The sequence below is a fragment of the Eubalaena glacialis genome, chromosome 13 (genome assembly GCF_028564815.1).
Source record: "Eubalaena glacialis isolate mEubGla1 chromosome 13, mEubGla1.1.hap2.+ XY, whole genome shotgun sequence".
NCBI lineage: Eukaryota > Metazoa > Chordata > Mammalia > Artiodactyla > Balaenidae > Eubalaena > Eubalaena glacialis.
In genome coordinates, this window is record NC_083728.1 from 93,984,727 (window position 1) to 93,998,312 (window position 13,586).

Consider the following 13,586-nt stretch of genomic DNA (forward strand, 5'->3'; position numbering starts at 1 on the left):
TCAGGCCCCCACGTCTGTCAGCTGGTCTGTGAGCGGCCACGGGGCCCCCAGAGACCCGCTGACCCAGGAGGGAGGTTTTCTGGAGGCTGCAGGGCAGAGGCCCTGCAGTGAGCCAGGGGAGGCGGTGCTGCCCCAAGGCCCTCGTCTGGAGGCGCCCTGCTTTGGGGCCTGAGTTGCCCAAGGCTGTGTACCCAGAGGGCATGTGGGCCAGGGCCGCCTTCCGGAGACCCCAACACAGCGTGCGGTCCTGGGGTGCTCTCAGGCGGGCCTGGCGCTCTGGGAGCACCCGCCGTGTGCCAAGGACCGGGCCAGCAATGTCACACACACGCAATCCTCACGACGGCCCAGGGCGGGTGGCCGAGGCCCAGGGAGGTTGAGCCACTTGCCTGAGGTCACGGAGCTGGCAAGAGGGGCTGCTTGCCCACTGGTCCCAGCCCCACAGGCCCCTCTGCCCGTGGCCAGGCTCTTCTGACATAAAAAAGTCAAGCAGTGAGGACAACACACCTGCAGGTGGGACAGAGCCTCAGAGCAGGTCAGAGGGGCTGCCGGCCTCACGGGCCTGGCCCTGCTGACGGGGAAGCGTGGGTGCTCCGAGGAGGGGACCGCGGGCCACCTCTCCATCTCTGACGAAAACCTGGCTCCCGATTCCAGGCCGCACTGCGTGGGGCCAGGGGTGGCCACGGAGGCCGGTTGTCTCACCCACATGCTCTGGCCTCGGTGTTCTCACCTGCGAAATGGCCCCAGCGGTCCAAGCCGCAGGGTGGCGGCCCCCAGAGCAGCTGAGCGGCCTGGGGGCAGGAACCCTTTAACAACCTCCCTGGAGCCCAGCGCCGGGCGGGGTCTGTGCCTCCCCAGCCTGCACCCAGAGGCTGCTGCCAGCTCTGGTCTCAGGGACACACCCAGGGGGCTCCCGGGAGCAGCAGGCCGGGGTGCGGGCTCCCCCGGGGCTGCTGCGGGGGTCTGCTCAGCTGGGGGAAGACAGCGAGCGAGCGGCTAGGGGCGACAGCGACCGCACCGTGCCGAGTCCGTCCGTCCCCGCATCTGATTCCACAGAAGGGAGCTCGGGGACTTGGCGGGGAAGGAGCCGGCGGAGGCCACATGGAAGCTGGGGATGGGGCTCAAGCCCAGTGGCTGGCGCTGAAGCACAGTCCCTTGGTTACGAGGTGCCACCCTGGTCAGCCCGGCAGAGGTGGGGCGGGAGGGCTGCCAGTGTTCAGAAACCCCAACGAGCAGCAGATCTCCTTGCAAGCTTGACCCTCCTTCAGAGGCCAAGGCCAAGTGCTGACCCACCTGACCCTCCAACGTCAGTGGGGTAAGAAGGCGGCAGCATCCCGAGGACAGGGCACCCCCTCCCCCGCCAGCAGGCCCAGGTTGGCTGGGCCCCTGGCTCTGGCTTTCAGGAGAGTCTGCTTACTGGCTTTGCCCCCGGACCCAGGCAGACTCCATCTCTCCCACCCGCTGCGAGCTCACCTTAGAGCCCCAGCCAAGAGAGCCGCCCGGGTAAGGGGGGCCGCGTCCACCGACAGAGGATCCTCATCAGGGCAGTAGGGGCCTCGGGAACTCCACCCACCACCCAGAAATGGAGCCCGCCTGCCTCCACCTGCCTGAGCCCTCCGCGCGCAGCCCTGGAGACCCACTCACGAGCAGCATCCGACGGTGACCCCGCCCCCACGGGGGCTACAGCCACGGGGGCTAGGATGGGGGCGCGGCACATGCAGCGGCCCACAGCCTTCCGGGCCGGGGAAGGAGGGAGGGTTGGCCCAAAGCACCAACCGTGCAGCAAGACGTGAAACCAGAAAACTCTTTATTGAAAGGTACAAAAGCGTCACGGCAGAGATGTACAGCAATAAATTAGGTGTGGCCGGGAGGGGACGGGCGGGTGCGGGCCGCACGTCACACCACAGGGGCCACGACATAGGGTCTCTTCTCAATAATTTATATCATGATAAAAGCAGCACAAAAATAAATATTGAAATGAAACTGCTGAGTGGCCAGAGGTGCTGGAAACGGGAGCGGGGCTTACGCAGGGCCGTGTCGCCCGGACGGCGAGCGAGCCTGAAGCACGGGGGACGGGAAACCAGCCCCCCCAGCCAGGGGGCTGTGCCTGTTTTCTTAAATTAAAAAATCCATATATTAAAACTGTGACAATGAAATTTCAACGCTCTGAGAGGAGGGGGAGGGATCACGCTGGTCTCCCAGGCCTGGTCCCGGGCAGTGGAGGCTGCGGGATCGGGTGCTCGGAGAGCCCGGGCCACCCGCCTGCCTGCCCGCCCCGTGGGGCACCCGGCTGGGGCGCGGCCCAAGGGCAGCGGTGGGCGGCGAGCGGCCAACTTGAGAAGCCAGGTGCGGGCGGTGGTCCCACTCCCACCCACACTCCCAGGCAGCTCTGCCCTAGAGACGCTTACAGTATCAAATAGGAAGAAAAGGTATGAAAATCTGTACGATAAAATGTGTATATAATTTTATATATATATATACTTTTCTCTCTTTTAAATATCCCCATGGTCCTTATTGATATCCAATGTGGATTACCTACCATGGCTATGGTATCAACAGCTTCTTTACACATCGGCCGTGGCTCTGGAAGGACCCAGACGCCCCAGACCCTGCGCCTTCTCCCAGGACAGGGGGACGCTTTCTGTCTGTAGCCCTTGGGGCCCTCCCCCCTCCCCCCACTCCTCCTGGGGCGGCTGGCACCCTGTGCAGGGGCTTTGCAGCTTGCTGGGGGGCTTACTAAATGGTGGGAGGCAAGCCAAGAGGAAACCACGAGCTGGAGTCCAGGGCTTCTGGCCTGTGGTGGGCTCGGGACCGGCCGCCTGCCCCTCGGCCCCGGCATCTTCCCAGGTGGGGCAGGAAGGGGCGGCCCCTGCCTAGCCACGCGGGAAGTCCCGCAGCGGCTCTCTGGGAAAGGACACCCCAGCAAAGACCCCCCCAGTCATCAGTGGCTCCGAGTGCCAGAAAGGAAGAGCGGGTGAAGGGTCCAGGCAATGATTAAGCACCAAGGTTGCAGAGTCCCCGTGTCCTCTGCCGACAGACCGTCCGAGCACTCCCGTCCCAGCACTCCTGGCAGCTGGTGCTTGCCACCTTTCCAGCCCAGTGCTGCCCCCATCGTCACCTCCCCCCACCATCCACACTCCTCCTTCTCCAACCCCACCCTTCTCCCTGCTCTCATCTCCTCCAGCAGCAGGACCCACAGGCAGGACCACGGGCGCCACTGCCCAGCTCCGCGGCCCGCGCCTGCGGCTGCCGCCGCCGCCTTCACACCTGTTCCACACAGAACGTGCCCGCCCGCCCCAGGGCGCCCCTCCCCGGCCAGGCGGCTCCTACTCCTCGACGGGGACCTGCCCTAGGTCACCCAACAGAGAGGGGAAAACCCAAGGCTCGCCCAAGCCCCGTTAACAAGCCGCTCCCCAAGGCCCCCAGAGCTACTGGCACACTGACGGGAGGACGGGTCCACGTGCACACGTGCTTGCACGCACTCGTGTGTACAGGCTCGCACACGCTGTCATGCACATGCAGCCCTTCCTCCACCCGCTCACGGGGCACCGGCCTCTGGCTGAGGCTGAAGCAGGATTCCGGGGTGTTCGGACCCCTTGGGGCACGGTTCCTCCTGGGGCACCCAAGGGCAGTCAGGGCGGTGAGGGGGTCCTGCCCCGGCTGGGGGGCCGAGCAGGGGACGGACGTGCTGCTCGTGGGAGGGGCGGAAGACGTCTGGGCCGGGAACCTCCCAAGGACCTTCCCTCCACACATCCCAACTCCCCCAGCGCAAGACAGAGCCCTGGCAACAGCCCTGGGCGAGGCGGCAGGGCCCAGGGGAAGGCGGGGCGCGTGGGCGCGTGCGTGTGCAGAGCAGCTGGCACTCGGGCTCTCGGGATCCTGCTCTTTTCCAGCCACGGCCCGAGCCCGGCACGGGTCCGCGATTCGACTCCGGTGTAAAGGGGTCTGCTCCCCATGGGACCCTCGACCGGCACCCCGGGGCCCCGCCCCTCAGCCGGGCACTAGGAGGCGGCCGAGAAGGGCACGGAGCTGGAGGAGATGTCGGCGGACTTGACGATGGTGATGACGCTGGTGGTGGCCACCCTGGTGGGCGTGACGGGGCCGCGGGCCACGGTGCGGGCGAAGGTCTGCAGGGCCTCGTACTTGGAGCGCAAGGCGTCCAGCTCGAGCTTCATGCTGCTGTTCTCCCGGGCCAGCTTCTCCACCTCCCGCTGCAGCGCCACGCGCTGCCGCTCCAGCTCCTCCTTCTGCGTCACGCGCTTGATGCGGCAGCTGGCCGCGTAGCCGCGGTTCTTGAGCGTGCGGCGCCGCTGCTTCAGGCGGACCACCTCCTCCTTGGTGAGGCCACGCAGGTGCTGGTTCAGCTCCCGCACCGACATGGACACCAGCTCATCGTCGCTGAGCACCGGGGCGTTCTCGCCCGCCTCCTTCTTGACCTGTGGGGCCGCAGCGCACGGTCAGGGCGGGGACGGCAACACAGGCCGCGAGCGCGAGGGCTCGGCTCCCTTCCCCTCTGCGCCCCAGGCCGGCCCGCCCTCCACCCCGGGAACGGGACAGGCGCCGCGGGGTCGCCCGGCAGCGTGCACGCGGTACGGGGCAGGGTGTCCCCCGAGGGGGGCCGTTGGCCGCGCCCGGCCGAGAGCCGGTCGCCCTCCGTCGCCCAAACCCCACGAGGCCGCGGCCCGGCCGTGCTGCCCCCGGGACTCTCCAGTGCCTGGTGCGGGGCTGACGACAACCCCTCCTCCTGCACCCCTCAGGCCCGTTAGGTCCCGCCAAGGCCAGTGGGACGAGGCTACGTGGACCCAGCGGGACCCCAGGAGGGGCCTGGAAGCGCACAGCCGACAGATGCACAGAGAGCCGACTCTGGCCAGACCCAGCTCTGCTCCTAAGCGGGGAAACGGCCAGCCCCAGGGAGGCAGCACCTGGCGCGGACTCACGGCGCCAGGCCCGGAGCTGCAGCACCCGCTCGTGGGCACCCCACCAGGGGCTCTGCGGGACCAGACGCCACCCTGCCCACGTCCGGGGCTGGGCTGATAAGTACGTCCTGGCCGGCAGGCACCCACCCCTCCACCCCCAGATGCCAGAGCCGGCGTCTCCCGAGGCCACAGCCCCCGACTCTGGCATCACTTCTCCCAAAGGTACTTCCTCCAGCCCACGGCCCCTCCCCACACCCGGTGACAGACTTCCTTCCTCAACTCTAGGGCAGTCCTGGGACAGGGGCTTCGGGGGCCGGGAGGGACCTTCTCGGGCCCGTGCCCATCCCACCCCCTTACCTTCAATGCCTTGTTCGCTTTGGGATTAGTCGTCATAACCTGGGTACAGTCACCCGGACAGAACCGCTTGGAAATGGTAACTGAAAATCACAGAGCACAGAAGCGAGTGTGATGAGTTCCTGGCTGGTCACAGGGCAAGCTGCGGTCACAGGTGACCCAAAGCAGGGACGGCCCCCTGCAGGGATGCCCCGAGGAGGCTCAGCTCCCCGCTCTGCACTGTCCAGTCACAGCACCCTGAAAGCAGGGGCATCCTGGCTGGGCCTGAGCCGTTGCCCGGGGGGCCCGGGAGGACTCCTGGCCACACCCCCAACTCCAGCAGCGGCCCGCAGAGTGGCCTGCATGCACCTTGTCTGGGGCCTGGCAGCCACACGGCTGTCCCACGCTGCCCCCACCCACTGGGCCTGGGCCATGAGCGCCAGCGCCGTGGGCTGGCACCGGGCAGAAGCAGCGGCTGCTTCCTGCTCTGCCTCCGGCCCCGAGCTAGACGTTTGCACCTGTGGCAGGACGCCACGTTCAGGGGTCCAAGCGCGCAGCAGCAAAGCCCCCTCCCGAAAGGCCACACCTAGCCCCTGTGAATCGCCACTGGACCCAGGGACAGCCCCTGCCCTGGCAAGACCTCATCACTCTGGGCCCACCTTGCCCCCCGAGAGGCCAGGTGGGGAGCCCCTGGCTTGCTGAGCTCACCCCAATTACGGATGGGGGGAGCCCCGTGCCCGCCCTGGCCAGCCCCCACCCTCCCCAGCAGACCTACCTCCGCCAAGGGCACTGCAGCTGTGACATCACCACCTTCACCTAGGCTGCCCCACAGCCATGACCTGAGGCCCAGAGCGTGGGCGGGGGCTCCCTACGCCAGCCAGCCTGCGACCAGGGGAGGTGGGAGACACCACCTCCAGAGCTCACTGACCGTCTGGCGGGAGCCGTCTCTGCCGCCGCCTGCCGCCCGCCAGCCCCCGCCACCCGCCCTTCTCGTTTTCGCGTCTGCATTGTGTCACACATTCTAATCATTCATGAAAAAGCCAGCCAAAGCATCCCAAGCATGATTCCCCTCTGATAGTTGCCATGGCGACCTTGGGATGTAGCCAACCCCTGATGGTCGTCATGGAAACAGAGAAGCCCACAGCAACAATGGCTTGGGGCAGGCCGAGCAGACAGCACAGGTTGTGGGGCAACAAGCAGGCCCCTCGTGCCTGCGGCTGGGGAAGGCATGGGGAGGACCCGGCCCGACTCGCTGGTGCGCCGTGTTGCCAGCTTACAGGGTCGGGGTCTGCCTCCCAAGTTCTGAATGCCAGACGAGGTGAACTGAGCAGAGAGAACGTCAGAGAAACACCCAAGGACGGTCTTGGGGCCAGAGATGGAGCCACAGCAAAGCCTCCATCTCAAGGTGAGGGAGACCTGGGTGGACGGCCTTGCCCTGCAGCCCTGAGACCCTCGCTGTAGCACTGCCTGGACCCTCCACCCACCCACCCTGCCTCCGCGGCCCGCCACCCTTCACCACCAGAGGGTCTCAGCACCCAGGCCTGTGGACCCCTGGTCGCCCCCGGCAACACAGCCACTCTCCAGGGCGCTGGTGCGGGAGAGCAGGACGGCAGCAGGGCCAGCATGGCCTCCGGGGGGAGCCGTGCCCCTCTGCGCTCCTCGCAGCTACATGTGTGCTCAGACAGACATGCAGCCGCTACTCGGGGCAATCCTAGTAGGGAAGTAAGAGCTGCTTCCTGACTGTGGCTTGACCCCTGGCATGTGGGGAGACCCCAGAGTGCCCCACGGGCCACCCCTCCCTCCGGTGCAGGGGTCAACGCTGGGCTGGAGAAGCCACCGGGAGGGCTGGTGGGCCAGGCAGCTGGGAGGCCATGAGAAACTTCTCCACGTCGAGCGAGGAGGAGCCACTATCATTGCAGCTCACTCCCAGCACGCCAGGGCATAGCTGGGCGGTGAGTCACCAGCTGTTTACAGAGCTGGGCTCACATTCCCACAGACTGAGGCCCCGCCCACCCACCCAGACCAGCTCCCACCCGGTGGGAAAAGGAAGGGCGGTGGGGGGGGGGGGGAGGGCCTCCGCTCGGATCCCGAGCAGACCCTCAGTAACGTACCGGCCTGGCCGGGACCCGGGCACCTTCAGGGCAGGGACACCTCCCCTGGGGACCTACCCACCATGACATTGCCTGGTGGGTCGCCCATTCCCAGGATGTACATAGGCCTGGGCCTCAGCACCCCGTGGGCTCGGCCCCCTGCCCTCTGCACAGGTCCCACGAGCGTCAGGCGCCCCTGTCCACCAGGTCAAGGTCGCCCGGGCAGACCCTCAGGCCACGTCCACCAGCTCTGAGCCCACCTCGTCCACCACCTGGGCTACTGGGGCCCAGGACCACGGGTGAGGAGCCTCGGCAGAGACGGGAGAGAGCGGTCCGGCTGGGGTCCCGGCTGGGGTCCCGGCCGGGGTCTGACCTCCGGGAGCTTTCCTCAGTTCTCAGGCCTTCTGTGTCCAAGCAGATGGCACAAATGCGCGTAAATATGGAGCCGAGGGGCTGGCCACCAGCTGCGGGTGATGAAGCAGACCCCCTGCTCTCTGTGGGTCTCGATCTTCCCTTCTGAAAAATGAGGAGATCAGAACCAAGGGCCCCAGTGCCAAATGTCCTCAGCTGGGCCACGCAGGTGACGCCGCGAGACACTCCGGCCGAGGGCCGCGCTCTCAACCCCCCGGGCTGCAGGGCCTGTTCCAGCACCCCGCCCTGGGGAAAGGTGGCAAGTCCGGGGCGGGAGCAGACACCCACCGCCCTGCTCAGCATCGTGACCCCACTGCCTTGGCTTCTGCCCCCTCCTCAGGGACCTGCTCCTCCCGGCCCAGTGCCTGCCCGACGGGCTCACACCAAAGTCAGGGCTGCAGGCCCAGGGGCAGGGGCCCTGCTGCGGACTCGGTGCAGGGGTAGGAGCGGCACGGTTACTCACCTCTCGCCCAACACCCAAAACACACAAAGTATTGACCTCACGTCACTTCAGACTTCAGAAAAACAACAGCTCGCTCTTGGAAAGAGGTTCGGAGAAGAGTTTTGTAGGTGTGAAGAAGAGTTTATAAAACGACTGTTTTCGGAAACAACCACCCTAAAAAGGTATTTGTGAACCACGGAACATCAGGCAACCTCCTCACGGGCCAGCAGAGCTCACACAGGACGGACTGGTCTCTGGGACTCGGCTGGAACCCGACTGGGGTGGGAGACAGCAGCCGGGCATGGGCAGGGGTGCTCAGTGCCAGCGCTGCCGCGTCGGAGCCTGGTCACCCCACACGCCTCTCCAACAGCCCCGCACAAGGACGCCCGGGCACTGCGTCCCAGCCGCCGAGTAACGGAACCTGGCAACGCCACGTGCAGAGAGCCCTCGGGCTCGTCCTGGTGGGGTCACCCCCGAAGCTCAGTGGCCAGCGCTAGACTGGGAGCCGGATGGCGGGGCTGCCCCCCGCTCGCCCCCTCCCCAAGCCCTGAAGGAGCTGCTGGGCCAGACGGCGCGCAGCCAGCACTTCTACCCTAGAGCACCTTCCAGGAGACCGTCAGCCTAACTAAGGCTGCTTTTCAACCCAAAGCCGGAAACTCCATTCTCACGTACAGCTGAACACGGAAGAGGGCTTCCTCTCTAGGAAAAGGGAACCCCAGCAGCCGAGATGGAGGCAATTCAGGTGACCGCAGAGTTTGGAGGACCTTTGGGAGCTGGGCTGGCCCTCCCCTTCCGGGCTCATTAGGAGCAGGGCAGGGCAGGTAGGCCAGGTCTGACAGTTCAGGACTGATCTTCCAGAAGGCAGGTGAGCCTGGGCCAGGATCACTTCTTACCTTCCCTCTCGCAAATCCCTTCCTCGGTTGTGACCTAGCTCCTGAGGTGACTCATGGCCTGGCCCTCCCCCGTGCGCTCCGGCCCTCGTGGGGCTGGGCCAGGGTCCAGGGCCCAGGGGACATTTTCTCCATCAGGGAAGCCAGCGGCTGACAGGAGCACTGACCCACCCGAACAGCCCCGGCTTTAGATTACCTAGGAGCAAAGGAGGGTTTAGAGTTTCAGATTCTCGCCTAGACTGGACAACTAGCCCGCTTGCCCGGATCGTGAGCTTGAGCATGAGAAGCCGCGTCTCTGATACCGAGCAGGGTGGGCCCTCGAAACACTGCTCCTGTCCGGCCCGCGCCGTGCCCCTCAGCCCAAGACAAGCGGACGGAGCAGCCCTTCCATTCCCAGGCCTCGAGGGTGTCAGGTCAGAGGAGGGAGGGCAGGTTCCCACTCCCACAGCCGAGAGCAAACCCCAGAGCCAGAAGCCACCGTGACGCGGCTGCCCCCGCTCTGGGGGCTGGGGACCTTCTCACGAGAGACCCCAGGCTGAATGCCCCTCTGGCTGGCCGCACAGCGGGCACCTATCTGCCGAACAAGCACACATCGACTCATCCCACGAACGAACAAGCCGAAGACAGGTCCCAGAACCAGAAGGGCTCCCACCGCCCGGCCCCAGCTCCCCGAGACGGGGTGTGTGTCCTGCCGCACCTCTACGAGCACCCCACCAGCCCGGCCCGCACCCGGCCTCCAGGCTGGCCCTGGCTGGCCGCCCTCCGGCAAGACGTGACTGTCTGCCTGCCTCGGAGGACGTCTGGTCACCTTGCCTTTGCAGCCCGAGGAAGCTGTGTCATCCTGGCTACGTCCAGAGGTGACTCAGGCAGCTGCTGGGCTGACAGCAGGCTGAACGCTCCCCGCACCCGCCACGCCCCGTGCCCCTCTGCTCCTGCCACCCAGCTTCAGGCCAGGCCCTGCTCCCCTCAAGCCCCCGGGGTGTCCCCCTCTGGCTTCTGTTCTCCCCCAGCCCAGCTGTGCCATGCAGGGCTCCAAGCAGCCCAACCTCCAAGTCCAGCCAGGGATGCCCCTGGAGAACCCACAGCCTGCACGGGCCCCGGAGGCTCACCCTCTCTCCACACCTGCCCTCCTCCTGGGTCTCCAGCTCAGGTGATGACGGCCCCCCAGGCCTCACCTCTCCTTCCATGCCCACCTGCTAGGCTCGGCCTGCATCACCCTGTAGATGCTCCGGCCCTACAGCACCGCCTGGGCTCAGGTCCCCTGTGTCTCGTCTGGATTCCTATCTCGGTCCCTCAGATGCAGCCCCCCGAGCAGGCAGAGGGAGCCCCCCTGCCCAGAGTCCCTCCTGAGCCCGCCTCTCTCCTGACCACCTGTTGCCGTGCCAGGCCTCCACCCCCCCAAATCTGTGCTGGGTACCCTCCCACTTCTGAGCCCCCTGCCCTCCCCTCCCCCAACCCTGGCATCACCAGAAAGACTCCCCTGCCCTCCCTGTGGTAGGTGGGTGCCCCCTCCTGAGCACACATCGAGGGCTGAGCCCAAGACCTGGTCCTTCTGTCCAAGCCCTGCCTCCCTCGCTGGATGGAGAGCAGGGGACCCTCTTACCTACCTGCTCCCCCCAACTCCTGGCAGGTGAAAGGTCTGCTGCATAAACAGGTGTGTTAGCACTGCACTGAAGGGAGGGGGCCTGGGGCGGCTTCCACCCCGTCTCCTCTCTGCCCCCTGGCCCAGGGCACCCAGACGGGCAGCACAGAAAAGCAGGCAGGTGCTGCACAGACCCCGGACACGGGACCCCGCCCCACAGGCAGGCGAGGAGGCTCGGGGCTCAGTTTCCTCACATATAAAATGGAGAGTGTGTGTGTGTGTGTGTGTGTGTGTGTGTGTGTGTGTGTAGACTGAGACCACACAGGTTCATTTCTACCTGCTCTAAAATCCTACAATTTTAAGATGACACTTTCAATTTCCTGGAACTGTAAGAAAGAGGAAACATGACGAGTCTGTGACTTATAAAAAGCAAAAGTAAATACCGGAGCAATGCATCTTCCATTAGCAGAGAACAGGGAGGCGGGGAGCAGAGGGGAGGGTGAGTCACTGTTTACTGCTCCGAGGAGCAGCCACACAGAGGACGCTCCCAGCTGGCCGGGGCTCCATTTCCCGTGCGGACTGGACCCGACATCCAGAAAGTCCATCCAGAAACCTTTAGACTCGGGAACAGCCAGGACACGGGCAGGAATTCTAGGTTGCCCGAGATTGTAAACAAACTCTGCAGCTATGGCAGAGCCCGAGAGTGAAAGAACGCACCGCGGTGGACAAAGAATGGTCCAGAAAACGACCTGGCTCGCTTGGAGGCAGCCTCAGCTGCAGGGCTGGAGAAAGGGCTGGAACGCAGCAAGCCCCGGAGCCGACTTCCCCAGTAGCCTCGATTCAACTCCCATTTTTAGCAACCACCTTGAAAGTGAGCGATGCTGAACTTGGAAGCCAGCCCTTAAAGGCCAGCTATGCTCGAGCACAAGAGGCAAATGCGCTCTGGGGAGAAGCCTCACTTGTGGTTCTGAGTTAATAAATGTTTTATTTTGGAATAGCGACAGGTCTAGCTTTAAGTCATAAAAGCAGACACCCTCTACCGAGCTCAGACTCAATCAAACATTCCTACTGGACCCAGGGAGAGAAGTTCTCAGAAAGGTGTCAACCATCCAGGATGCAACAAGGGGCAGGTGTGCCCCACCCATGGCACAGCCCACCTTCAGCTTCCCAGGCCCTCCCACCCGCTTAGACAAACGCTTTTTTAAAAAGCGCCATCCCCCTGAAGACATCAGGCTTGGAGACCGGGCTCCAGAGACGGCACACATGGCACACAGCCGTACTTCATTAAGACACCTGTGCAGCAACCGCTGTGCGGGCAAAACCTCGCCAATGCCAATAAAGGGGCAAGGGGAGGGCAGTGGGGCCGCCAAGCCACACTGCGGGGGAGCCACTGATCTGTCACCATGGGCTGGGTGTGGGCATGCAAGTCGCGGGAGCTCCCCGAGTGAGGCCAGGCACCTGGCAAAGGGGTGGTGAGTGCTGGTCAACTCTGAATGAACTGTTAGGGGGAAGATCTCACTTCTGCCTGGGCTACCAGGGCCGTGGGGAAGGTAAACAAGAGCGTAATCATTAACACACGAAAGGGATCAGGGGACTTCCAGCAACCCGAACACCGAGTGCTCCGGGAATGTGGGCAGAAAGTGGGCAAGTGACGCTTGGGTGAAGACTCCAGGACACGTGGCGCGTGAGGATACTACAACGGGAGACAGGAGACGGAGGGCAAAGCGATGTGCTTTTCCAACGCAGACCCGGGGCCAGAGCCCAACACTTCCCTCCCTCCTGGGTTCCGGAGAAGGTGTGTGGAAGCAGGCAGACTACTGACACATCATCTGTGTCCTGAACTCGGAAGAGGCACCGAAGGACCCGCATTTCCAGTTAGAAGGGATGGAGACCCCCATTCACAGAGGAGAAAAATGAGCCGCGAGCCATGGGGTTCGGGAAGTGACGCGTTCGCCGTCCCCCTCCCCACCCCAAGCTCCCACACCGAGGCCTCCCTCCGTGAACCCCGGCAGGTCGGCTGCTCGGACCGCGACCTGGTCGGCGAGGCCCCTTCTCCTCGCCCTGACCACCCTCGGCGCGGTGGGGACCCCGGCGCGGGCAGCGCAGGCCGGGCCTGAGCGCCGCCGGGGCGGGACCGCGCGGCCGAGCCGGGCAGCGCCCAGGTGCGCGAGGCCCGAGTCGCCCCGGTCGCCACGCGCTCCCCGGCACGTGGCCCCCGCTTCCTCCGGAGCTTACCTCCGGGGCCTGAGAGCAAAACAGGTGGGGCGAGCCGGGAGGGGGCACCGGGCCCGCCGGAACGGCGCGCTCCCCACCCGGCCCTCTCCCGGCCCGCCCTGCGCCCGCCGCCTCCGGACACGGGGTGGGGGTCGGGGGTCGGGGGTCGGGGGTCGGGGGTCGGGGGCGCGCTCCCCCTCCCCAGAAGGAAGGCCCCCAGCCCGCGCGGCGCGCTCGGGACGGGACACCTGGCGGCAGGTGCGCCGGCCGGGTCGGGGTCCCGGGGTCCGGCCCAATTTGGTCACGGGTCCGAGGGGGCCGTGACTCAGCGGCTGGCGCCCCCCGCCCGGCCCCCCGGCCCCAGGCCCCTGGCCCAGCCCTGCCCGGCAGCTCCTCACCTGGCGTCGCGCGGGGGGCGCGGGCGCGCGGCGGCTCCTCGCGGGCACGCGCTCTCCTCGCGCTCGCGCTCAGTCTCGCGCTCCCCGTCGGCCACCGCCTCCGCCGCACGCTCCGGCTCGGACTTCGCGAAGAACAACAAGTCTCCCCGCCGCCCGCCGCCAGCCCGCCCGCCCGGCTCCCCAGCATCTGACACCGCTTCCGGGATCGGCGTCAGCGCGCGTCACGCCGCCCCGCCCACCGCGCGCACCGCCCCCGCCCACCCGCCGCGCGCGCGTCAGCGCCCCGCCCACCCGAGGCACCGCCCGCCGACGC

At 66.0% G+C, this 13,586-nt stretch overlaps 1 protein-coding gene across 4 annotated transcripts; it reads right to left on the reverse strand.

Annotated features, from left to right (window-relative positions):
* Positions 1-1,787: 1,787 nt before the first annotated feature.
* On the reverse strand, positions 1,788-13,449 carry MAFK (MAF bZIP transcription factor K). 4 transcript variants are annotated; one of them, XM_061210187.1, is made up of 4 exons: positions 13,274-13,449; positions 7,597-9,275; positions 5,271-5,350; positions 1,788-4,433 (listed from the first exon to the last, which is right to left on the reverse strand). In XM_061210187.1, the coding sequence occupies exons 2-4, from the start codon at positions 8,048-8,050 to the stop codon at positions 3,999-4,001; spliced, it is 969 nt and encodes a 322-aa protein (XP_061066170.1). In that variant the 5' UTR covers positions 8,051-9,275; positions 13,274-13,449; the 3' UTR covers positions 1,788-3,998. The 4 variants fall into 4 exon arrangements, with proteins under 4 accessions (XP_061066170.1, XP_061066171.1, XP_061066172.1 ...); XM_061210188.1 differs by lacking the exon at positions 13,274-13,449 and adding an exon at positions 9,777-9,974; XM_061210189.1 differs by lacking the exon at positions 7,597-9,275.
* Between the last annotated feature and the right edge of the window lie 137 nt (positions 13,450-13,586).